The sequence below is a fragment of the Microtus oregoni genome, unplaced genomic scaffold, assembly GCF_018167655.1.
Source record: "Microtus oregoni isolate MIOR12 unplaced genomic scaffold, Mior012 000057F_ref0000458, whole genome shotgun sequence".
Taxonomy (NCBI): Eukaryota; Metazoa; Chordata; class Mammalia; order Rodentia; family Cricetidae; genus Microtus; species Microtus oregoni.
This window is the reverse complement of record NW_024543833.1, coordinates 11,231,417-11,257,595: the sequence shown is the minus strand read 5'-3', so window position 1 is coordinate 11,257,595 and position 26,179 is coordinate 11,231,417. Positions and strand designations below refer to the sequence as shown.

At 42.5% G+C, this 26,179-nt stretch overlaps 1 protein-coding gene across 1 annotated transcript in view; it reads right to left on the bottom strand.

Annotated features, from left to right (window-relative positions):
* Positions 1 to 3,311: 3,311 nt before the first annotated feature.
* Atp8b1 (ATPase phospholipid transporting 8B1) overlaps positions 3,312 to 26,179 on the bottom strand; it is a 122,601-nt gene continuing 99,733 nt past the window's right edge. Inside the window, exons 20-28 of the mRNA XM_041639220.1 lie at positions 25,491 to 25,566; positions 21,963 to 22,095; positions 21,280 to 21,568; positions 13,426 to 13,649; positions 12,435 to 12,518; positions 11,446 to 11,691; positions 11,019 to 11,157; positions 7,799 to 7,929; positions 3,312 to 5,917 (exon numbers count right to left, since the gene is read on the bottom strand). Coding sequence (XP_041495154.1) covers positions 5,693 to 5,917; positions 7,799 to 7,929; positions 11,019 to 11,157; positions 11,446 to 11,691; positions 12,435 to 12,518; positions 13,426 to 13,649; positions 21,280 to 21,568; positions 21,963 to 22,095; positions 25,491 to 25,566 — 1,547 coding nt within the window. The 3' untranslated portion in view covers positions 3,312 to 5,692. The remainder of the gene's footprint in view (positions 5,918 to 7,798; positions 7,930 to 11,018; positions 11,158 to 11,445; positions 11,692 to 12,434; positions 12,519 to 13,425; positions 13,650 to 21,279; positions 21,569 to 21,962; positions 22,096 to 25,490; positions 25,567 to 26,179) is intronic.

Here is a 26,179-nt window from a genome sequence, read left to right as displayed (position 1 = left end):
TGTATGACTATGTATGACTTGCCTAGAATTTGCTGTGTAGATCAGGCCAGGTTCTAACTCACAGAAATCTAGTTGCCTCTGCTGGAATTAAAGGTGTGTGCCTCCATACCAGGGCTTTTATTCCCTGGCTAGGGATGGAGCTCAGGGGCTTTATGCAAGCTAGGCGCGCATTCTACCAGCTGAGCTATAATCCTAGCCCCTGTTTTCATTTAAATTTATTACAAGTAAATTTTAATTCCAAACCATTTCATTACCCCCAGAGAACCCCCTGTAGCCATTTTGGTGGTTAATTGTATTTCATCTTTGCTAGACTGTGGTGCCCCCTGTCACATTGCTTCGAAGGTGCATACAGATATTTAGCTCTTTCTATCGAGGTCCACCAAGAGTAAAGAATTCTGTTTGCAGCTTTTAGATTCAGGATTGCCATGTCAGTCTCCTGCCAACGTTTCAGCAGGCATCCTGCTGGCACTAAGCATTGATACGTCACCACTATTACATAAGCTAATTCTTTAAAAATGTGTTGCTATTGTACACAACAACTAACCGCAGCTGTGGTTAGCTGTACAAGATTCAGCCAGTCAAAAGTTCAGCACATATGGGGGAAGGTCCCCAAGACCCTATCCCTATCGGAAGAGCTATTGGCAGTTGATGGCTGCTGCAGGAGAGATGGTCACTCTCCTTGGGGGATTTGACTGCTGGCAGGTTGCTCATCTCCCAGTGGATGGCTATATCCCCTGATATAGGGTATGTGCTAATTAGACTTAGGGAGCTATCGATAACAACAATAATTAAAAAAAAAAAGACGTGAAGTTGGGGGCACTAGAGGGCGATGGAGGGCAGTAGTGATGGATGGATATGGTCAAAATATGTTGTACACACGTATGGATTTTTAAAGGAACAAAAATATTTATAAAAAACTGTTGACCCCCCCCCACATACACACGTGTTTTCTGTTTTTCACCTTCCACCCCTGCCTGACAGCGGCTTCCTCCATTTAAGGTGTATCAAGGTTCACTCATGTTATAGCATGGATCATAGTATCATTCCTTTTGTGACCAAATTGCACCCCATCATATACATACCGTATCTGTTGATTCCCCGGCTGATGATGCTGATGTTGCTTCTACCTCTGGGCTGCTATGGACACTGGTTTGTGTTTGCGTGAGTGCCTGTTTCTGATACCATCAAGTACGTGTCTCAGCGTGGAGTCAAAGCCGCTTTGCCTAAGCTGTCTTCCTCAGTGATTACACTGCTTCCCATGTCCCCCAAAAGGATGGAGATTTCTCCATTTTTCTCTTAGTATCATGACTATGTGTGAAGAGGAATTTCATTTTGATAACTTATCTATTTGAGGTAGGATCGACCTAATTCATATTGGCCTCAAATTCGCCATGCTGAGAATGCTCATGCCTGTCTTTGTTTCAATTTTCACTTTCTGAATGGTTGAACCTTGAACGTCTTTCCATTTGCTCATCAACCATCTACACAGATCCTCGGAGAAGTAACTAGTCTAGGAAATACTTTTCCTTTTTCTTAAGAAGTATTTTTTTTATCTGTATGGGTGTTTTTCCTGAAAGTATGCCTATGTACCACTTGTATGCATGCTGTCTGCAGAAGCCAGAAGAGGGTTCGGATCCTCTGGAGCTGGAGTTACTGATGGCTGTGAGCTGCCATGTGGGTGCTGGGAATCAAAACAGGGTCCCTGGAAGAGCAGACAGAGCTCTTAACCACCTAGCAATAACTCAAGCTCCCTAGAAAATTATTCCTCTGAGCTTTGTTTTAGGAATCCCAACTTCCACCTTCTCTAGAAATTTCCTTCAATGTCTTGACAGGCCTTTTAGTTTTAAAACACATCAAAAATTTTATTGCAACTGTAACTAGGTAGCAGATTCTAAAAGGAGCTTTAGAAACCGCTTTTGCGGTTTTCCTAATCTTCTTTCCCATTACAGGAAGGCGGCGCCTGTTAAAACATATTTAGATTCCATTAGGGTACATTTTGTTACCACATTGCCAGCTGTCAGGGATGTTTCCTCTCCAGCAGATGTCATTCGGGAGCAGCATCTGCTATAGGACATGACTAGGTACCTGTAGATGGCGCTGTTGGGTTGAAAATATCCCAACCAACGTCATCTTAGTTTTGCTAGCCTTCAGTTTCGCAGGCTGCTCAGAAATATCCTTCCACCGAGAAATATCCTTCTACCGAGGAGGCTAATTAGTACCCGCCTCTCTCCTCTCACCAACCCCCCACACCTCCACAGCCTGCCGCCCTCTCATCACCCACGGCTAATAAGGCCTCCCAAAGAAGTCCTCACCCGGAGAATTTCCTCCTTGATGGCATAACCGTGCTTTGCTGGTTGAGAAACATCATCTCTTCTTTTCAGGTTGTCATTGCTGTCCTATACCCAGGTCATGGCACTTCATCCTCACTTCAGCTCACACAGGGACTCCTGCTCCCCCCCCCCCCCACCTTTAGCCTCCTCACTCCTTCCTGTTTGTCCAGGTTTTTTTCAGCTCTCTGGCATGTACTTCCAGAATAGCCACTTATTTCTCCATTCTCTTATTCTCTTCCAAGGAGTTGAGAGAAAGCCGTCTGGGGCAGACTTTGTCTCCCGGTGAAAGCCACTCCCTCTTCCTTGAAAGTCTAATTATCTTCCTCAGCCACATCTTTTCTAGCATTTTGCGCTGTCTCTAACATTACTCCTCACTGCCAGTGGAGCCCTACATTCTTTCAAGAACCATCATCACAGGACTAGAATTTTCTGTCATGTACTCCACATACAAAAGCAAAGCAAACAATACCAAACAATAGCAGCTAGGGATGTAATTCAGCAGAGTGCTTCCTCAGTGCACACAGGGCCCTGATGCCCGAGAGGCTAGAAGTTCAAGGTCATCCTCCCTGGATGAGGAGTTCAAGCAGCCTGGGAATCTATGAGGGCTGTCGTACAAAGGCAGTAAAACACACAATTTAGGGGGCTGAGATAGCCATTAAGATCACTTGTTGTTCTTCCAGAGGACCCACGTCAAGTTTCCAGCACCCACAGCAAGCAGCTCACAACCATCTAGAGCTCCAGTTCCAGAGAGGATCTGACACCTTTTTCTGACCACTGCAGGCACCAGTACATACATGGCATACACATACCACCACCACTGCCACCACCACCACCAACAACAACAACCCAACTTAGAAAACCATTGTACAGCTGGAAAGTGCAGCTCAGTGGTGAGCGTTTGCCTAGCCCTGGATTCAAACCCCAGCACTGCAAATAAACAAACACAAAATATACTCAGAACTGCACGGACATAAAGCCATATTTTACAAATATTTTACTAAAGCATTTATTTTTTTAAACAAAAATATACATTAAATCTCAGATTTACAGCATATAGAAATAATTTATGATTTGCATTTCAAAATTATTAATATTGCACCCAACAGTGTAAGTCTTTGACACATATGCATTGTCAACCTTTCCCACCATTCAAAAAAGCTGAAAGTGACAAAATTACACAAGCTAAATTTTCTGTAAAAAAGAGAAAAAACATACAATTCTTCTTATTTACAAGGTAAAGTTGTAAACTTTCAAAAATTTACCTCCATAGGATAGGCATACATTCTTTCATCATACCTAGATAAAGCATTATAAAATTACAATCAAATTTCCCTGTCCTGTGTACAGAAAATGAACTACACACACGGTTTCCTCTTGGGAATGCACAGGCCGATATGGACATTAGCAAGGGGCAAATATCGCCTCCTGCAACCCATCTACGTCTTCGCTAGAGCAGGGGAACTGCTTTGTGAAAAATACAAAATGAGAAGTCATCTCTGAAAAAAAAATAAGTTACCTTTTCAAGGGTATTTTCCTTACTTACCTAAGGGTTTTTCAAAAATAAAAAAAAAATACTGTTCTTTTGTCTTAGACATAAGACAGATGCCAGCGTGAGGATCCTAAAAGACTGGCATACAATATTTTGTAGGAAGGGGGTACATAAACATTTTCTCTTTAACGGACAATTCTATAAAATGGTTCCACTGGGTGGTGGTAGTAGTGCATGCCTTCAATCCCAGTGCTCGGGAGACAGAGACAGGCAGATCTCTTTGAGTGCGAGGCCAGCCTAGAGCTAGTTCTAGGACAGCTAGGACTGTTAGACAGAGAAACCCCCATCTGTGGTTGTGGGGTGGGGAGCGGGGTGTCCCCAAATGTATTGTCAATGCCCTCTGGGATTTTGGTTTGTTTGTTTAAACATTATCTGTTTTGAACAGGAGATCTCTCTTTCACTTCCAAGAAACACAGGGGAAAGTTCCCCAGACTCCCTACCAGGTCCATCCAAGCTCCAGACCTGGTGACAGACAATGTACGGAGCTCACACTAGAGAACCAAGCAATGGAATCATTCATGTAAATGCGTACATACGATCTCATAATGTTTTAAATAAATTTACAGTTTTTGTGTTGGACTGGCTGCATTCATAGTTATCCTTGGCTGGATACAGCCACGGGCAGCCGTTTGAAGACACTTTGTAGACTGGGTACGTATGCCACTCTCACCTGTGGTACGTAGACCCGATGACAAAGTGTGTCTGCCCTCTAATGTATCCAGTGGCTCCTAAGAGCTAAAGCGGTATTGTCTTCCAAAGGAAACCTACAGCTAAATTTTCAGTGGGCACCTTCCTGTTCTTTTCCAAATAGTTAACTTTAATTGGTCCATAATTGTGCATATGTATGGGACACCATGTGATATTTTTCTTTTTTTTTTTCTTCTTCTTTTTTTTTTTTTGGTACTGAGACAGGACTTAAGACCCTGGATTTACCAACAAGCCACAAGGTAGCCTGCCATGGGGCATGTGTATATCGTACAATGTTGACACCAGGGTTTTTCCATTTCTTCAAACAGTATCACTTGTTTGAATGGAAACATTCAAATCCCTTTTATCTAGCATTTCAGGAACATATATTCCATTACCATTACCCATAATCCTTTACTGCACAACAAACGCCACAATTTCTTTCTCTTATCCAAATGGAACTTACTTAATACTAGTTGATAATGTCTTCAGCTTTTAAAAATCAATTTTGGAAAAATTAAAGTATGGAGTCAAACCACTGGTACTGCAGGGAAATGCTAAAACATAATGTAGTAAAAATATGGAATGTGTTATTTAATCTGGTGGTGAATCAAAGCCAGAATGAAACTTTGTATTTAAACATTCAATCAAGGAAACTCGTTTCCAATTTTATAACTGGGTGTAAAGCAGCAGGAAGCCAGCTCTTAAAAAGTCACTCAACCACTTCGTGTCAGGGGATACACGTTACGAATTTTTTGTTACTGCACTCATAAATTAAAAACAATTTTTGTTTTAAACAAAGTGACAAGCAGCAGGAAGTGCCTCTGAGGGATCATGTTCGAGACCATAGTGTCATTGTAATTTTATAGTGCAGTAGCATCTTTGAGTGGAAATTGCCCTCCATTGAGCCTGGATTCAGATGTTCCCTTTGAATCTCAGCAGACATAATCAGCTGAATAACAGGTAACCTCTTGGCTTTGCTATTGCTTAACAGCTCAGCCCTAGACGTTTATTATAAAGGTCATTGTCCTCGGTAGCTCTGTGACAAACTCAGTTTGTCTGTTAGTTCTTAAAAAAAAGTCCTGAGTCTTGAATTAAAAAAAAAAAAAGGACGTTTCACCAGCGCTCAGCTCTCCACTGTGCGCCTGTACTCAGCGGTGCCTTCTGCGATAATGGCATCCAGGGGCGAGCGCTTCTTGCGGATGCTGCGGCCGGAGGAGATGAGGTCCGCATAGCCTCTCTGGTGAGAGAAGGCATAGGCCGAGCGCCTGGAAGATGCTCCCCTCCGGAACACGTTCTGTGGCCGTTTCCACTGCTCTTCGGCCTTCAATCGCTTCCGATGTTTCTGGATCTGGATAAAGGAAACCATGAAAAGAAAAGTCTGAGAAGCTGAGGACTCCTGGCCAATAGGAACTGGAGAGAGGCTAGCCCCGCCAAGAGGCTGCACACACAAACGTCCCTGCTCTGTAGAATAACTAGACATGGAGGAGGCGGGAGGTTGGGGACTGCTTCTATTATCCTGCAGGTAGAAACGGGAAAACTGCAGCCAGGCTTGGGAGCCCATGGATTTAATCCCTATACTCAAAAGGAGGTTAGCCTGGGCTACATCGCAAGTTCCAGGAAAACCAAGTCCTTCATTTTTCCGAAATTAGTGGTTAGCTTCTGTCAACCAGACACAATCTAGAGTCATCTGAGAAGAAATGTTAATTAGGAAAACGCCTCCATCAGATTGACCTGTAAGCGAGTCTACAGGGGCGTTTTCTTGATTAATGGTTGATATGGGAGGGCCCAGCCCAATATAAGAATTCCAGCCCTGAGCAAATGATCCTGGGTAGTGTCAGGAAGCAGGCCTAGCAAGCCCTGAAGAAGCCACCAACGAGCAGTACTCCTCTCCAGGGTCTGCTTTAGTTTCTGGCTCCAGGTTCCTGCTTGAGCCTGTGTCCTGACTTCCCCCAGGGATAGACAGTAACCTAGGCAGGAGCTGTAAGCTGAAATAAACCTGTCCTCCCCTCCCCAAGTTGCTTTTGGTCATGATGCTTATCAGAGCAATAGAAAACAATAGAACAGCAGTTTTTGTGAGTCCCAGGACAGACTGGTATGTGCTGAAGACAAATCTCTACAGGTTTTCTCTGCTTGTCACTACATACCATGTGTGTGTGTGCGCATGTGCACCTGTATGTGTGTGTACATACACATGGCTATGGAGGCTAGAGAGGAATATCTGATGTCTTCCTCAATCACTTCCACCTTCATTTTTGATTTCTCATGGAACCAATTCTGGAGCTCATAGGTTTGGCTACACTGGCTGATCAGTAGGTCCCAGGAATCCTCCTGTCTCCACTTTCCCGGCTCTGGAATTACAGGTGCAGGGCGCCAGGCAAGGGTGTTTGTGTGTGTGCTGCAACCCAGACTCAAGTCCTCATGCTTGCACTGCAAGCACGTTGCCTACCCAGCCCCAGGCTCCTCTCTTGCTTGCTGGACACTGTGGACTGTCAGTTCTCCTGGGCACTGAAGGAGGCTTACCCAACATCCACGTCTCGCCTTTCTACAGGTCGCTGATTTATGCAGCTGAGTACTCCGCCCCCTATGCTAACATCCTTCATAAGACAAGGAGCTGTTTTCTTTGCCAGGTTAGGTCAATGAAACATGCAACCTAATTCTGACCGATGAGACCTGAGAAAAGTGTGTGTCAGGAGTTCCCAGGATCCTGATGGGAAGGATGGAAGCCTCCTCTATTCCTCTGTTTATTGATAGGTCAGATATGATGCCAGGAAGAGCCATGGCCATCTTCTAGCACAAGATGAAACTGATACTGAAGACATTCCCCTCAGGAGAGTTATGGGAGAGCAGCATTAAATAGCTCAACCAACCGGGCCTGAAGTCTGCTGGTCATTATGCAAAGGGAGAGGACGTGTTCTTTTTGAGACATCAATTGTATCATAGGAGATACAATTGTTTTAAATAATGGGGGTGGGGGACCCAACTCATTTGCACGGCAAGATGTTAAGATAATTGTAAAACAGAAAAGGCAAAACTCGCTACGCTGTATGGACAAATGCATGAAGGTTCACTATCCTTCAAGATGGAATTAAAGAGATAGAGTAAAACAATAAAATTCTGATCAGACTTTCCACGAACTGAGAAATCTGCAGGAAAGGTAGGATTGGGAAATGCTTTGGTTCCTGGAAGGGGCACTCACGTAGGAGGAGACCAGGTCTGTATCTTTATATACCTTATCGCTTTCTGATGGCCAGATGGTCATTGATAAGAAGCGGATGGCGACAACAGGCAGTAAGCACACTGCGACGGTCAGGATGATGGTCAGCCAAATATACGGCTGTCTCAGGGCATTGGACGCGGTACCTGGAAAGAACATGACAATGACTCACAGAGGCACTTTATCCTGAGGACATAGTTTGCCTTCCATGCAGCAGGCCGTCTAGGGTAGCATTTTATAACCAGATAAAGCAGCTCCACAAACTGCTCCAGAAATGGACGTTTTTCTGTTTTCTTTTTTTGTTTTTGAGACAGGGTCTTCCCGTGGAGCCTTCAGCGTGCCAAGATTGCAGGTGTGATCCACCACACCTAATCATGAATACATAGTTTTATTTTTTTTTTTAAAGCCAAGACCCAGCAAAGCCAAGTAAAAAGGGCCAGTTGTTTAGTACAAGTAGACAAACAGGAACAAAATGGGGAAGATGTTTTTGCTAACGCTGCACTAATAAACAATGGGAAGTTAGAGCTGGGATCTAAGTCACAGGTAGAGCACGTGCTGAGCAGGTGCCAGGCTCTGGGGTCATTTGGCAGTAGAGATTAAAAAAAAAAGTTAAAGTGGTTTCTAGCTTCTAGCTTTTGCTGGAAATTCCAATATTTGTCCCAAATATTGGCACTCCAAAGTGTTTTATATAGACCGTGCCAACAATCTCCTCTGAGCAGTGGGAGCAGCCATCTGAGCCGCATCAGGAAACTGAGTTGAGAACTTAGCAAATCTGCCAAGAAAACACAACTAGTCACTTTAAGCCCCAAGACTGAAACCCGCTCTACAACCGGAGTCAGGCTTTATCCACAGAAACTGGTGACTTGCTGTCTAGGCTTCTACATCAGATGTAGCAATCTGATTTTATAATATGTATACTTCCCCAACAGCAAATATCTGGAGCCAAATTTATCACAATGCTTTCTGTATTCACATGAGTTTATAAAACTAATTTTTCAAATTTGAACTCTTATTTTTTAAAATCAGCACACAAAGTATCACTATGGCATTTTCGAAACAAAGTGGTTTTAGTAGTCTTCCTTTCCCTTACCACCCCACTATTATTATTAATTTTCCACGAGAATCTCTCTCCCCCCGGTATCTTTTGCTCACTCATTACTATGTATCCTTCTGTCCATCCTCCATCCCCCTTTGTCATCTATTTTACAGCCTCTCTTATTCTCCTTTCTAGTTTTTAAAGTCTTATTCATATTTATGCATATGTACAGTTATTGCTTTAATTTTATTTTTAATTTTATTAAGAATTTTAAAAATACAATCTTTTTTCATTTTACCTAGCTATCCCTGTTCCCACTCCCTCCTCTTCTCCACCCTTCTTCCCACCCCCCACCCACTCCTCAGAAAGGGTAAGGCTTCCCAAGGGGAGTCAACAAAATCTGACACTTCACTTCCAGGCAGGACCAAGGCCCTCCCCCATGTATCTAGGCTGAGCAAGGTATCCTCCAAAGAGAATGTGCTCCTAGATGCCAGTTCAATAAATCCTGGCCCTGGTCATTGTTTTTAAAATACTAAATATAAATTAGATATAAAATACGTTATATAGAAATATTCTAAGTAAGCATCAGAAGAGTAAGAAAAAAAAAACCCAAATCATGAAAACTAGCCTGGTGGTGGTGGCGCACGCCTTTAATCCTAGCACTGGGGAGGCAGAGGCTGATGGATGGATCTCTGTGGTCTACAGAGTGAATTCCAGGACAGCCAGGACTGTTACACAGAGAAACCCTGCCTTGAAAAACAAAACAAAACAAACAAAATCATGAAAACTCCACCCAGAAATGAAAAGGTTACCATAGTAAAAATCCTTTATGACCCAACAACTGGCCATAAAGTCCCAATCTTCTATTAAGAAAAAAGTTATGGGGATATTTTGTTCATCATAAATCCAAACTATTTGAGAATATCACAAACTCCAGCTCATGTTTATTTTTATGTTTGTGAAATTTACATCACTGGGGGCGTCTATCATTTGCCAATTTTCCATGTTTTAAAAATTTAACAGTTTCATTAATACGCTAAGAATTTCATGCAATGTATTTGATTATATTCAAACTCCACTCCTCTATTCCCAGATCAATTCCCCTCCTTATTCTTTCCTTTTCTCTCTCTCTTTTTTTTTTAATAATCCACTGAGTCTGCTTAGTGTTACCCATATGCACAACAGAGGGTCATTTACTACAGCATAGCAGATCTACCAGAAATGACATTGATAAGAAAAATGACTCTCTCTCCCTCAGGCACCACCAACTGTTGTCTGTTACCTGTCAAAGGCAGAGAGTTAATGAACCCCTTCCCACTCTGTGCTGAAACACCCACTGGCTTGACCTTGGGCAGGAAACCTCTGTGAACTCATGAACACAGCAGGTCCAGTTAGATCCAGAAGACACCGTGTTCCTCCCTGACCTCTGGATTTTTTTTTAATTCTATTTATTTTTAAATCTTACATATATTGGCATCTTGCCTGCCTGTGCACTATGTGCATGTCTGGTACCTTTGGAAGCCAGAAGAGGGCATCAGATTACCTGGAGCTAGAATTACAGGTGGTTGTGATCCACTATATGGGTACTGGGAGTCAAACCCAGGTCATCTGGAAGAGCAACCAGTGTTCTTAACTGCTGAGCCATCCCTCTAGCCCCAACCTCTGGAGCTTAAACCATATGTATTATATAGGTATAAATACTGGTCCCAGAGCTTTTGTTTATTGTTCATTGAACTGTTGATCATATTTCCAGAGATGGACCCAACTTTTGAGTTCTAGGTTTCCATGGTATTACTATTTTGTCATTTGACTTGCTAATTTAATATTCTTACATCTTTGACTTATTTCTACCCACCCTTTTAAGAAATAATTAAAACTGTCATAGCAATGTAGTTTTTGTACTTTTGTATAAAGAATCTTAAAGTAGAAATATCTGGTCAAAATGCAGAGTTTTATAATTCATTGTGCTTTTTAACCTTAAAGCTGTCTAATTTAACAGATGCGCAGTTATGTCTTAATATGATTTTAACTTGCTTAGGGCCCTTCCAAACAACCGCTTCTATTGAATTCCTGTGAGAACATCAATTTTTACTAGCGAAAGTGCATGCTTTATGTACTTTTGTACTTACCCTGTCATTATATCAGAATGTAACCTAATGATGTCAGTCTAGGCTTACTTTTGGAATCTGAGATACCAACCTGTGAACTGAAAGGCAGATGGGAAGAGAACGTGTATCCCGGCGCTATGGAAATCAAACATAATGCCGAAGTACAATGCAATGCTTCCAAAAATTGAAAACGCATTCACGAAGGTCCAGTAAGAAGTATCCAAGCCAATCTGGCAGGAAAGCAAAGAAAAACAGAGCGCTCATTTGGGGAATGTGGCCAGGGGTGGGGTGGGGAGAGGATCTAAGAATTCTGAAAATGGAATTTGGCAATTTGGGTATGATTTGGTTTGAATAGTCAACAACCTGAAACCAAACCATCCTTGGCTTAAGCAAGAAAGAGGAACAATGCTAAGACGAGGGATGAAAGGAACATTCCTATTTTTTTTTTTATTTTATAGTGACAGAGGTTAGGTACAGGTAACAACGGATATTGGATGTGGTCAAGGGAAGGCACACACCTGGAAATTGACCGTTATTACTAGAGCTGAGGCCACTGTGACGGCGAAGGACTGGTAGTCTGAAGGTGCCTCTCCATCCTGTCCCACCGTTTGTAGGTAAGCACCAAGGGGTATGAAGAAGAGGACCAAGGATGTTAAGACCCCATGCAGCAAACTGACGAAGAACTTCCTGTAGTTGAATAGTGTGTCCCTCTGTCCCACTACATACAACCCAGGGAACTGGAGACTCAGTTTGTCACTCACATCCTTAAAGAGAAAACAAAATTAGAATGATGTGTTGTCTATCAGGTCAAAGATGTTGGTAGGTCGCAATTGGTATCTTGCATCTCACAAAGAGCTGCCACTTGCCCTTGCATTTTAGGAAGGCAAGCAGGACGCCAGAACAGTATTTCTGTGTGCAGAGGTCAATCAGGCAGCTTTAACTCACCAGCATTTGATGTTTACAGAGAGTAGCTATGGGGCATTATCATAGTTCTAGCAAAGACAATCAATTAGTAATGTCAAGAAATACGTGGAGAGTATTCTTTAACCCCCTGAGATAATGTATTTGTATTATTAAAAATCTAGAGGAGGAATATTTACATAGAAACTGATAAATTAACCCTTCACTATTCCTATTTATTTATCATTAATTATCCATTTCCTAAGAACTGCCTGTCAGATAAAACGTGATTTAATAATTAAATACATCAACTTTGGAAAGTGTTAAAACTTTACTGTTTAAATCAATAAGTTATCAATAAAAAAGCATTCTGGATTCTCAGGCACCTGAACAGCCAGATGTCTGAGAGGAACATATAAGCACTCTTGCTTACAATGAATTACAGAAATTCTTTTCTTAACAGAACATAAAGCAGTCACTGCTGCTTGCCAGGTAAGCTAGGGCTGACTCAGGATGAGTAAAGCCAGAAGAATGTGTTGATGTGCGTGCTGTCCGATCCCTGGCAGGAGACGGGTCTGTCCAGAGCAGCCCAGTCCCTGGTTCCTACCTGGTCAAGCAGCCCCATGAGGAGTACAGGCAAGCTGGAGTAGAGCACATTGTACAGGGTGATAAACCAGTCCTCGTACGCCGTCTGCAAAGGGAAGATAGAGGCTGTGTGCCACGCACAAAGACAGACTTCAGGTCTGCCTTTCCATGCAGGGTTGCCCCTTGCCTAGTGGGAACCCTATCTTGAAGAGAAAGCACCCCTCAGTTTCCCCTGTACCAGTTTGTCTATGTGGTGGGTAGCATCGCAGACCTTTCCATGGCAAAAATCGCATGGCAACAATCCCCTCCTCTCCTCTCCTTCAATGTGTGCATGGGAACACTACAAGGACATCGTGCTGGAAGACTCTGTTCTGACAGATAATACTCAAAATACTCGAAAAAGCAGTGTTCATTTAAAAAATATTTTATTTTTTAAATTATGTGCTACATATGTGCATCTGTTTACGGGTATGAGCACATGCATGTAGGTGCCCACAAATGCCAGAAGAGGGCTTCGGCTCCTCTGGGATGGGAGTTACAGGTAGTGTGAGTCACCTGACATGGGTATTGGGAACCAAATTCTGGTCCTCTGCAAGAATAGTATGTACTCTTAACCTTGAGCCATCTCTCCAGCCATGTTTATCAGTTTTGTACTCCGTGGGTAGTCAATCAGAATGCTGAAACTCCATTGGAATATTTAAAACTTTTTAATACTTAGCAAAGAATACCAAAATCAAACTAGTTCAGGAGGGCTGGCAAGGTGGCTCAGCAGGCAAAGGCCCCTTGCCACAAAAGCCTGGTGACCTGAATTCGATCCCCAGAACCCAGGTAAAGATGGAAGAGGAGAACTGACTCTACAGTTGTTTTTCTGACCTCTACACGTGCACTGTGGCGCATGTGCACCTATACACACAGAGCTGCAATCAGTGAATAAAATGTTCAAAAGAACTAGCATATTGTTGAAGCAAAAGTTCTTCCGAACAAAGAGTTTTAAAGGAATAATGCTCTATTACCTGTGCCGAGTAGCCATTGAAGAAGGAGTACCAGAAGTGAACTAAAGTAAATGCAAAGTTCTTGTAAAAGAAGTAGCGTAGGAACTTGCACATCCTTATGTAAGACCACCGGCCATGGACCAGCAGCAACCTCTGCAGGTATCTGAACTGAGCAAAAGAATAGTCACTGGACATGACAGCTTGCATTCCTTCTTGTCCACTTATTCCAACACCAATGTGGGCAGCTGTGGGGCAGAGGGAAAAGAAACGGTGGGTTAGACACTGCTTTTAAGCCAAGGCATTGAGGAACTTAAAGATGTTCCAGAGCAAAACAAAAACAATAGCCCTTGCACACAGTTCCCCACCTCCAGCTCCTGATTCCAATCCAAAGTCAGAGGGAGGAGTACGTTAGACCAAGCACAGATGGGACTCCATAAATACCTGTGATAGGATCTCAGGTGGGTGGTGAATTCCATTTGGATTATCTGCCCAATGTATCAGGCATCTCTTCCACCCACGGGGTGAGCCCCAGGCACCCTTATGGGCCACAGAGGAGCCAACTGTACGTCACTTACGGTAGATACTGCAGAACAAGCCCTGTCAACCCCATTCCCCCTTTGTTGTAAGCAGAGAAGGCAGGAAAGCCACTTGACATGCTTCCCCAGACGGCTGCAGTTGATCTAATTGGGATTGCAGCCCTCTGTCCAGATCTGGTCACGACATGGAAAATGAGGTGACCCAGAGCCTAGAATTTCTGTCCCTATCTGATATTTCAACAGCAGAGTTCATGTCCATTTTTCTGCTCCGAGATATTGATATGCAAAGGCTTCTCAATTGAGAAGGTTTTCAGAGAGATCTAGAAGGTAGAAGCTCCTCTAGTGAGTGGTCCAGAGGCTAAAGACTCAAGTCTAGAAATTTCTTCAGTACATTAAAAGCTTTTGAAGGCACCTCTAAGCCCATATTAACAGGTTCTATTTTCTGTACTGAACCCTAGCTGATAAAAAACTAAGATTTGGATCAATCTAGTTCTCTCATTGAGATCCTGGAATTAACACAGAGCTGCACTGGCGTCTAGAATTTTACCATGTAAATTATCTTAGTGTGGAATGGATTTATTTTTTTCTGAAGGTCTCTGAGAGAGTAAGACAGACAGACAGGCAAGCAGTCAGACTGACAGGCATTGGGCTCCCCATGCAACTTTAGGTACTGATTCCAGCGTCTTTCTGAAGCCTGGCTTCTTATCCAGGGTGAAACATCTGTACATGGTTTTGTTTGCTTGTTTGTTTTAATTGACTTTATTTTGAGATTTTGCACCATATAGCTCATATGCTTGCCTCTAACTCACTTTGTAGCTAACGATGGCTTTGAACTCCCAATCTGCCTGCCTCTACCTCCTGGTGGAGCTCTGTTCTACCATGTCTGGTTAATGTGCTGTTGTGGATGTCACCCAGGGCTTTGTGCATGACAGGCAAGGATTCTACAGACTGACCTACATTTTCAACCCCTTTATATAGTTTTTAATGAATTCTTTTCTTAAGTCTGCTTTGTCTTCTAACATTCCTAATCAACATAATTTTAATTCATGCTTTATTCAATGTTCAAAGGCCTACTGTGGCTTTAACACACACACACACACACACACACACACAGAGAGAGAGAGAGAGAGAGAGAGAGAGAGAGAGAGAGAGAGAGAGAGACATACACACTGCAGAGGAAAAAGTTTCCAGAACTTTGTTACTCCATCTAATAGCCATTAAGTACATTTTTAAGTAAGAAAATGTGTAATTTTGTTCAAGTCTAAGATGAACATAAACAATGACAATGGAGTCTTTTAGAGAAAATGTGTTGGAGAACACAAACCATTACTCCAATCTCTAGAAGTGACTTCCCACTCTACAGTTCCCAAAGAGAAAGTAGCTTTGAAAATTCATCCCCAATATTGAGCCCAAAGTGTGAAAATTTAAAACCTAACTATAAAAAATTATCCAGGTCTATGTTTTCAATTATACTTTGTAGCTCTAACAGAAAGGAGGGAAGGGCATGGGAGAGTGTGGGAGGGGAGGGGAGGGGAAGAAACTAACAATAATTACTCTCATTTAGTGATTTACAACCCTTTTGAAAACACAGAATCAGTGCTTACAAACAGTTGGGGTTGCCAAACTGCTTTCCTAGCAAACCATGGCCTCCCCTGTCTCTGCCCAGGCTACAGGAGAGAAATGTTGAGATTCCCAGCGGGCTGCCAAGACCCGGGGAAGAGGTACTCTGTCCTCCACCTTGGTCTCCAACTTTTCCATGGAGCAGTGTGTGAAAACGAACATTGGCACAGCTCACAGGGTAGCTGAGGACAGTGACTCCTAAGGCAACATTGCTTCCCCCTAAAATCTAAACACAGAACCTAGTACTGTTGTTTTGCTAAAAGATCATGTTGTCAAATTGCCTTCTAAACAATTATGTTCATTCCACAGACTGGTGCTGTCCTCAACAGCCTTGGTCAGAGGCATATTTGGTTTGGTTTTGCAGTGGGCAGCTCTCTGTGCAGAGACTCATAACTGGTCAAAGTGCTGAGAATCAGTGATTGTTGAGTACCCTGCTCTAAACGGAACATCTATATTGACACCCGTAGGAAACACTATGGAAAAACAAGGCAGGAAGAATGTAAGAGCCGGGGGATGGGCAGGAGTTCTGTGGCATTCTGCCTTCAAGATACAACATGGCTGTTACATTCATGGCCTCACAAGGGCTGGGGTCATCTGCATAAGACCTGAACAAGATGAGGGCAGTCAGCAAATCCAGCATGAGTAGGGGAGGGGCTGGAGAGGTCTCTCCCCTATCCAAGGGTCTATTGACAGCTTGACTGATGGCTGATGGGAGTTGGGGAAGTAAGTTTTCTTTAAGGGTGAGGCTTCTGGTAGGTCACTGGCACCTCAGTTTCCATGAAATCCCAAATGCAGTCTAACCCTCACTAGTAAACACACCTTCATAATTCCTCCAAACTGATTACTTCCTAAGTCTTTCTGCCTTTATTTCATCTCTCACAATTTATGTCTAAGGCCAAGAAGAGGCAGCCCTCATTCAGCTCGGGTGAGACACCCTCGGGCACAGGCACGGGAAAGGGCAGCCTGAGAGAGAGTGGAATTTTTGCTAGGAGCAAAATAGCATGGTGGCATTTTTCTTCAGTTCTATGAGAGTGCAGGAAACATATTATCCAATGGCCAGTTTACTTTCAATACCTCAATTTCAATCTACCCTTTCCATATAACTTTTAACAAGTTATTATCGTCCCCCCAAGTGTTTGTATGTAAGTGTCTGAGTGTATGTGCTCATGTGTGAGTGCAAATGTATGTGTGCATGTATCTGTAAGTGTATATGCATTTGAGTGTTTGTGATTTTGCATGTGTGTGGGCAGACACATGTGTGGGGGTCAGAGGCCTTTCAGGAATTTAAAGGCTCGTGTGGTTAGAAAAAGAGAGATATACAGTAAAGAGAGATTCAAAGACAAAGAAAATTTCTAAATGGTTTACTGCGTGTTAAAAATATATGCAGGCTAAAAGTTGAAGTTCTTAAAGTAAAAAAAAAAAAGGAAGAGAGTTGTTGGGTGTGGTAGTACACACCTTTAATCCCAACACTTGGGAAGGCAGAGGGAGATTGACCTCTGTGACTTCTAGGTGTGGTAGCACATGCCTTTAATCCCAATGCCTGGGAGGCAGAGACAGGAGGATCTCTGAGAGTTCAAGGACAGCCTGGTCTACAGTTATTCCAGGTCAAAGATACAGAGAACCTGTCTCAAAAGGCAAAAAATAAAAGTAAAAATAAACAAAATAGAGGTTAAAATAAAGCGCACAAAGATGAAAAATACACAGAGAATTTTGATACTGTATGTTATTATGCTCTCTTTGAATTGTTTGAATGCTGAGGAAAGAGTAACAGCTGCTAAAAGATATTTGTTTATAAATGCTGCTGAACTAATCCAACATAGATATTTTGAAAATGCCTTGACTTTGAAATTTGGATCTAAGGACATGATGCTTTGAAAAGGCGTTTCTTATTTTGTTTTCACAGAGGGTGAGAGTCTGTGGATTGCCTCTATCCCAATATGGTATGATGGACCACTCCCTCCTGAAGGGTTGCTGTGAACACCTTCAGAAAATTGCTTTGCTCAACTGCCAACTAAGATGAAACTAGCACACAGGTTATACCATGAAAGACCTAATTAACAACGCTCCCATTCAGCAGGAAGCAGTTAGGAGAGAAAAAACTGCGCCCATATTCCCAAATATTGTTTATAAATATTCTTTTACATTTAAAGGGGGAGATGATATAGATGTGAATAATTTGCATTGATATGAATCTTGGTTTACTGTTATTAATTTAAGGTCAATTTTATTATATGTATATGTATTTCTGATATTGATTAAGGTATTGTGATTGTGTAGTTCATTTAAAAATGTAATGTATATAGGTTGTTAATAGATAATCATAATAGTCAAGTTTATAGCTATGTTAGTTAAGATTTTCTAGATGTACATAGATATATTTTAGATAGGCATTCTTTATCTCTTTCAAAGATTATAGAATATGGCATTTTAAATGTTTTAATAACTTAGGGCTTTTCATGACAATGAGACACTCTGCTCCTGGCAGCACCAATCTACTTCAAGAGGAAGATGGGCATCGAAGAGGATCCTTATGGAATTTGATAGCCATTTGGGCAAGAAACTGCTCTTGCCTGGACTATTGCATAAACTGGACAGAAAACCCACAGAGAGAGGACTACTGAACTTGCCTAAAGGTGAGATGATCTTTCGGGGTTCCTGATTCATGAAAGAGTCTGCGAGACATTCTGCAGGACACAGCAGATAGTGTCTGAACTGCCTTTGAAATTTCCTGCTTCATGGAAATGTCTGCTGGAAACTATGGGCCTGTAGGCTGAAGATGGATGCCCCAACGGTACAGAAGAACTTTGGGTGACTGTCCAGGCAGCAAGATGTCTCTGTGATTTCTAGAGTTTTGTATGTTTCTTACTTCTTGTTTACTTAGGTAATATTGTATCTTTCTGGAGTCTTTGATGGAGTTGAAGAATAGTTAGTTATAGTTTTCCTTAGCTATGATAAAGATAAAATAGATGTAAATATTGTAATTTTTACTTGATAACTGTTTTGTTATATGTAATTTTGCTATGTTAAAGTTAAAGCCTTCCTTTTTTTTGTTTAAACAGAAAAAGGGGAAATGATGGAGGAAGGTCATTGGTTAAGTAATAAAGAAACTGCTTGGCCTCATAGGTTAAAACATAGGTGGGAGGAGTAAACAGAACAGAATGCTGGGAGGAAGAGGAAGTGAGCTCAGAGACACCATGCTCCCCTCTCCCGGGCAGACGTGATAGCTCTGCTCTCTGAGCTAGACACACGCGATCAAGCTCCAGCCCAAGATGGACGTAGGCTAGAATCTTCCCGGTAAGCGCACCTTGGTGCTACACACTTTATTAGAAATGGGCTAGTCCAGGTGCGAGAGTTAGCCGAGAAGAGGCTAGATATAATGGGCCAAGCAGTGTTTAAAAGAATACAATTTGTGTGTGGTTATTTTGGGGCATAAGCTAGTCAGGAGGCCGGGGTGCTGGGAACGCAGCCCCGCTGCTCCCATTACTACACCCCTTCACCTTTCTCAACATCTCCTCCCCAGCCTTTCTATGATCTCCTTTCTAGTGCTGTAACCTAACCTACATGTATACCCCATTACATGCATGCATATAAACATTATAAGCTAGAATCTGCATATGAGAGAGAACATGGGATTTTTATCTTTCTGTGTAAACTATTCTTGACACAGCAGAAAATTTTACAGATTAAAAACAGGCACAGATACCATTTGGACAACTTCTTAGTAGATCCTAGTTTTCGACATTTCTATCTCAAATGGATGTTCCTTAAATTACACACACCAGGCGTATAATAATATTAATAAAAAAGGTAAAACAATGTGGGCCAGCAAGATGAATCACTGGTTTAAGGGTGATTAGGGCCACACCTGCTGACCTGAGTTCAATCCCTAGGACCCAATGGTAAAAGGAGAGAACTAACTCCTGCTCCACATGCATGCTGTCGCCCCACCCTTACATGCATGCTGTCGCCCCACCCCCACATGCACACACGCACACACATGCCAATACATACACTTGCACACATGCATGCACACACGCGTTAAATAAGTAAATGAAGATTTTAAAATAAAAGTGTAAATAACTTCAGAAAAAAAGGGCTTACATGAGGCTCATCTCTGTTCCCTTGCTTTGCCCTCTCAAAGGCAGATGGTAAACCCAGGAAGAAAACTTTTGAAGGCTCCATCATTAATAAAATGACAAGTCTGTAAGGCCCCCTCCCTTCCAGGATTTCTAGAGGTCTACACTATAACTGAATAAAACCTATGTTTGAGTTATTCCTTTGCCATAGGAAGTTACGGTCATGTCAGGGTAAACAATAGGAAAATAAACCAGAGCTGGCCACAGAGGAAGGAGGGATCTGACTCAGAGCAGGCAGTGGCATCTGTGTGGTGGGCTGGGCACAGAGCAGAAAGCACAGAGGGATGATACTGGCAGTGGCGACAGATACGTGCATTGGTAAAAAGCAAGAAGACATACGTCATACAGATGGCTCCTGCTGAAGAAGGCAGGGTTGGGAGACTCTTAGCACATACCAAGGAGGAAAGGAAGAGAAGAATCTGAGGAAAGAAAGAGATGGATTTGTGAGTCATAAAACAGATTGAATTAAGACCTGGTTGTATGTGATACACTGAAGTTCCCCAGCACAACAGGTCACGCCTGGGTGTGTACAGCCACATACTAATTTACCTTAGTAGCAACGAGGTGACATCACAGAGTGAGAGGGCGGAAAAGACACTTTCCTGGTTCCAGATGAGAAAATGGGCCTGAGCTGAACTCCCCCTCCCCCCACCAGCTGATGCAGGGGTTTGGTGGTTGGAAGAGAGGCAATACTTGGGTCAAGGCAGCTTGGGGGTTTTCATAACCTTTCAGAAGTTGAACCCCCCCCATTTAAAATCTAAAATGCTCCAATGCGTGAAAACAGCTGAGCAGCATGCAAAAAGTGAAATCCGTGCAATTTTTTTTTTCCAAAATGGAAAATCTCCAAAATCTGAAACACTTTGGCTAGAAGATAATCCACTCGAGTTACCTTACAGTACTATAGGCAAAAAAAAAAACAAAACAAAACCAGGATGGGGCACACGGGTGAGGACCAGAGGTCTGATCTGCATCCTCCAACATCGGTGCAGCCATGTCTTTGCAAGACAGCCCTTCCATGGTGAGTAGCTGGTCTCCTCCAATGGGAGAGCAAGACCATGAGACTGTGGTAGAATGTGTTCTTCAGTTCTTAGATAAGAAAGCATATCCTCAAAAATGAATACCAAGGAGAGTTAACAGTTCATGCTGAGTCCAGCAAAATCTCTTGCAGAATTTATTACATATCAAGAGTTTTTAGTACATTAAGAAAAAAAATCAACTTTATTGGCCGTGCCCCTGAATTTTTAATCAGGATAGAAACAACAGTTAAAAATATTAAGCTTTTTGATAAGTCCTTAAAACTATAAGAAACGAGCCATCCTGGGGGAAAAAGAGGACCACGCTGCACATAAAGAAAACCATGATTTTCCCACCTACAAACAACTTATCTCTTACTTGATGTTCAATGAGTCCCATGCCTGCTAGACATACTGCAGGCTTCCTGAGGGTAAGTCAAGGCAGGGCATGGCTAAATGCTTTCAATGATACGATGCCTCAGCCATGGGAACTGAAGCAACAACCCCCTCATGTTCCTACCACTTCTTTTCAGCAAGCGGGGTGTCACAGGCCACACACACACAACTCACTTTTGATCATGTTCACGTCATTGGCCCCATCTCCAATGGCTAGTGTGATGGCCTTCTTGTACCTCTTCACCAGGTCTACCACCATGGCCTTCTGCTTGGGGGTGACGCGACAGCAGATGACGGCGCTACACTCGCAGGCCAGGTCCACAAAGTTCTTCTGCCGCTGTTCTTTCTTCTCTTCCAGCCGTCTCTTACTCTGTGTCCGCATCCGTCTCTCTTCCTCCGTCCTTGGGAACTTCAGCTTTAGGATCTTACTTCTCTTGGTCTTCTTCTCTAGAAGGATTTCATTCTGTGACATCAGAGGGAGAAAACACCACCGACCACTTTAGTGTTTACACCGAGAGTACCACTCCCAAGGCTTGAGTCAGGGGAAGCAAAGTTCATGAGCTTTAACATTTAGCTTTAATTAATAAGACTTATATTAAGCATATAGGAAATCTGCATATCTTTGAAGGAAAGTTTACATTACCCACTTGCTGAAGTGTCTGGATAACCAGTTTCACCATTTTTCTTTAATTTCTCTTAGCTATCCTCTAATGTTAAGACTCAAACTTAAAAAGGTCACACTTGCTTTTATAGGTGGAGATATTTTTAGATTGACAAGCAATTAATATGCAAAGCCATCAAGAATGGCCCCATGGGACTTGTTTGAATGCCAGGTGAAACTCACTACTGATACACACCAACCACGAGCCAGTGATGATTAAGGCGCGGTTTTCTCCAGGTGGAAAAAAGGGTTCATACACAGGGGGTACAAACTTCGATGAGACTCCACCTCTGTTTCTCTGATTCTCCATCCTCGTGTGAAGAAGAGAACTATGGGAAAATAAGTAAGTATTTAAAACATGATTATAAAAGACTTCAGATTTTATTTTATTTTATTTTATTTTGAGACAGGGTGTCACTATGTACCCCTGATAGGCCTGGAGCTCACTATTTAAACCCGCTGGCCTTGAACTCACCAAATTCTGCCTCCCAAATTCTGGGACTAAAGACGTGCACTACCATGCCTGGCTCTAGACTTTAATTTTGATATCACTTTAAAAAAATCATGCTATAAAGTACCCAGCCTGACATATATCACATTGCTGAGTGTATAGTTCAGCAGTGTGAACCCTTTCCACACGTGGAGCCAGTCTGTCTTGTGAAGCTCACTTGTTTCATGACTGGCTCACATCACTGGCCTTCAAATCCATCAGTACCATATATGCAACATGTCATTCTTTCTTTCCTTTTGAAGGGTGAGAAATATTCCTTTGTGTGGAGATGCCGAGGTTTGCTTATCCAGCTCATACCTTAACGGATGCGTAGATTGCTTCCACCTCTTGGCTATTGTGAGCAGTGCTATATACATGTGGTTGGGCATACACCTTTTCAAAATCCTGCTTTCAATTCTTCTGTGTAGGCTCCCAGGGTAGGATGACTGAACAATGTGAAAATTCTATTTTTAAAGCTCTCGAGGAAGGCTCATACTGTGGCCTTGTGCTTTTCACCCCACCAACGCACACCAGCGTTTCCATCCCTCACAGCCTCACTGGAACCTAGCAGCCACACAAGGCTTCATCCCACAGATGCACACCAGAGTGTTGGGCCTTCTAGCCTCCCAGCACTGATTAGTGTGTTCTTTCTTTCTTTTCTGGTCATCCACATATTCTGTGAATTTGATTGGCATATTCCTAAGAATTCATGAGCACTTTCGTATGCCCCTCAGTCATAGTGCCTCTGCTGTGAAGACATGTTTAAGTGTTGGCACCTATACTGTGGGGCACCACGTCCTCTGTATTTTACCACTTGTCAAAGACCCAAATCATGATGCGGGTAACATAAGCAAGAGAAGGGAGGTGGTCTTGATGAGAATTTCACCACTCTACTGTATGACGGGAAAAAAGCTTATTTCCACACACTCAAAACTCTATCTGCTTTTTAAAAATTATCAGTGCTTTATATTTTTAAGATTTATTTTTTATATTTAGTTATGTATAGGTGTGTGTCTGTTCGTCACATGTGTGGGTGCTGAGCTGCCTGACATGGGTGCTGGGAACTGAACTTGGGTCCTCTGCAAGAGCAGTCTGCGCTCTTAATTGCTGAGCCACCTCTCCAGCCTTCTGACTGCTTTAAAAATTATTATAATGCTTTCATATTATGGGGAAGTGAGTCATGGAGCTTTAGAGTAGAAGAGGCCAATCTCCTTGTGGGGCAAATCAGAAAAAGAAGGCAGAAAGAAGTGACATGATTTTTCTTGCAGGGAGCCGATGGGAAATCTAGCAAAAGGACTCAGGTCTCTGCCCTCAGCCTGAGCCTTTCCCCCATTCAACACACAACACCATCATTCTTCATTTTCAGAAGCAGGTTTCTCAACCTTGGGATCTGGAACCAGATAATTCTCCATCCTATGTGGCAAGCTATTCTAGAACATAGAACCTTTCTATAAGGCTTAACATCCTCTTAGCTTCTGCCCACTAGAGCCCTAGAGGACCTTCTCCCCCTGGTCCACCCACCAAAGAGATTTTCAGACACTGCCGATGATGCCTGAAAGGCAAGTCAATCCCAATTAGAACCATTGCTCCTGGGCCGGTGAGGTGGCTCTGTGAGCCAAGATGTCTGCTGTATGAGCCTGAGATTGTTCTCCCAGAGCCCTTGGGACAGTGGAAGGAGAGAATTAACTCCTCAAGGCTGCCCCCTGCCCTCCACATAGGTGCCATGGCATGTGCATACACAATAATAAACAAATACAAAACAAAACAGAAAACTTAGAAGCACTGTCCAGACTGGGTACTTATGAATTTCCTTCCACACCAATTTAATTCTCACTTCCAAGTTCAAAAATGAATGGGAGTAGGTCATTAAGAGACTGGTGCAGATTGTGAGGTTGCCTGTTCAAACTATTTGACAGGAACCATCATTTCAAAGAGCCATCTAGGAAGATGGCTCATCTCTCTATAAATGGAAAGCTGGCAGAGAGAATGTTCATAAAATTTGATTGTTTGGATAAACTTGACATTTAGCTTGGCTTAGGTCCAATCTAACACTCTCAGAAGAGAGATTGGAAAATTATTTACCCCCACCCCCACATATAAAATGTAAATAAAACCATATGGTACTTAACCAAATTGCTTGTAATTAAAAACTACTTAAGTAAACATGCTTATTGGTATTTTTAAAAAACTTGCCAATTCAAAGAGACATGGTTTATGTGCTTTTATTCAAGCAGAAGTGATTTATATCATATAGCTACCAACTTCACCTAACTCAGCAAATTGCCTACTGCGCTGGAGTGGCTCACAGAGCTGACTGTCTGCGTGAGAAAGTCCCATCAACCCCATCCTGCGTTAGGACACAGCAGATGTGTAGTAACAGCTTAATTTGACTTTGTGCCATTAGATAAGACTGTGATTAAAAAAAAAAAAGCTTGAGGAATAAATGGAACGACTAAGCCAGCAGTAAACGCATCATAGGAAGCTTATAACAAGACTGTGCCTTTATATTACACATTTCCGGGTTTGCCACAACTGATTAGGGGCTGATGAATGGCCCAGCAGAAGCCAAGGCTTGAAATATCAGGTGTGCTCTCTTTAGAGACCACCAATAAATGGCCTACCTACATGATATAACTCACTAACACTTTCATGCTGGGATGACTTTTAGTTTCTCTTATGTCTGTTTCAAAAGATGAAGTCCCTAGAAAAGGGACATAAACATAATTTATATTAACTTGCTAGCAATGGGGCTGGGCACGTGGGTCAGGGAGCAGTGACTGACAGAAAGGTGTGAAGACCTGAGTTTGAAGGCCCAGTACCCCTGCAGTAGGCTGGGTATGGCTGCATGCCCCTGTATTCCCAGGGCTGGCTCCCAGTTTTCCAATATTTAAATAGGAGATTTTTCTAAGGAATAGAGAAAAATGGCTCCTTAAAACTCTTGGGTCCCCCCAAGACTGAAATCTGTTCAAAATGAACCATGGTAATCTGGAGATATTGATTTCATTTGAACATGAGAAAGAGACCCAAGTACATGATCTAGCTCTAATTTCTCCATATTTTCTGCCTTCTGCATCTAGTCTTGACTTTGTTTAAAAAAAAAATCAACCCAACAGAAAAACCCAAACTATATCCTCTCATCCTGCAGGCCTAGTACTTACCTGTCTCCTCCCATATACGTACTTACAAGGTCCTCCCATAACAGGTACCTTATGTCCGCCCACAGCGGGTACTTACTTTATGTCCTCCCCGTAGCAGATAGTAGTGTCTTCTGTCAGAAGTTCACAGGCAAAACCTATGTTTTCTGCAGTTTCTACGACAGATTAAAATTAAGCCAATTATTACTTCTGCTTATCTAAACCATGTGAAGTATCCCTTATCTGAAATGCTTGGGACCAGAAGTGTTTGAGATTTGTGGCTTTGGAGCGCGCGCGCGCGCGCGCGCACACACACACACACACACATGATATCTGGAGGATGGAATGTAAGTCTGAACACAAAGTCACTTGTATTCCAGATGAACCGTACCCACGCCGCCAGAGAGCAATTTTATACGGATCACTTAGACAACTTTATACACATCACATGTGTTTTGACCCTGCCCTGTGTATCATGAGGTCAGGTGACATCATATCAGGGCTCAAAGAGTTTTAGATTTTAAGCATTTGAGGGATTGCTTGATGACATTTTCAACTCATGATCCTCACCACATTCGACCAAATATGCTGTTTTTTCTGTAGTAATGTATAGAAACCGTATAAAAAAAGAAAAAATTTTCTCTGTAATAAAATAAGTCGGAGTCAAAAGTCTGGTTTGATACAGTCTTAAAAATCAAGTCCAGAAGTTGGTTGTATAATGAATCAATATTCATTATAATACTAAGCATTCAGATCCTGTGGCTTGATCATGTGGTTAAGGGGTAGGCA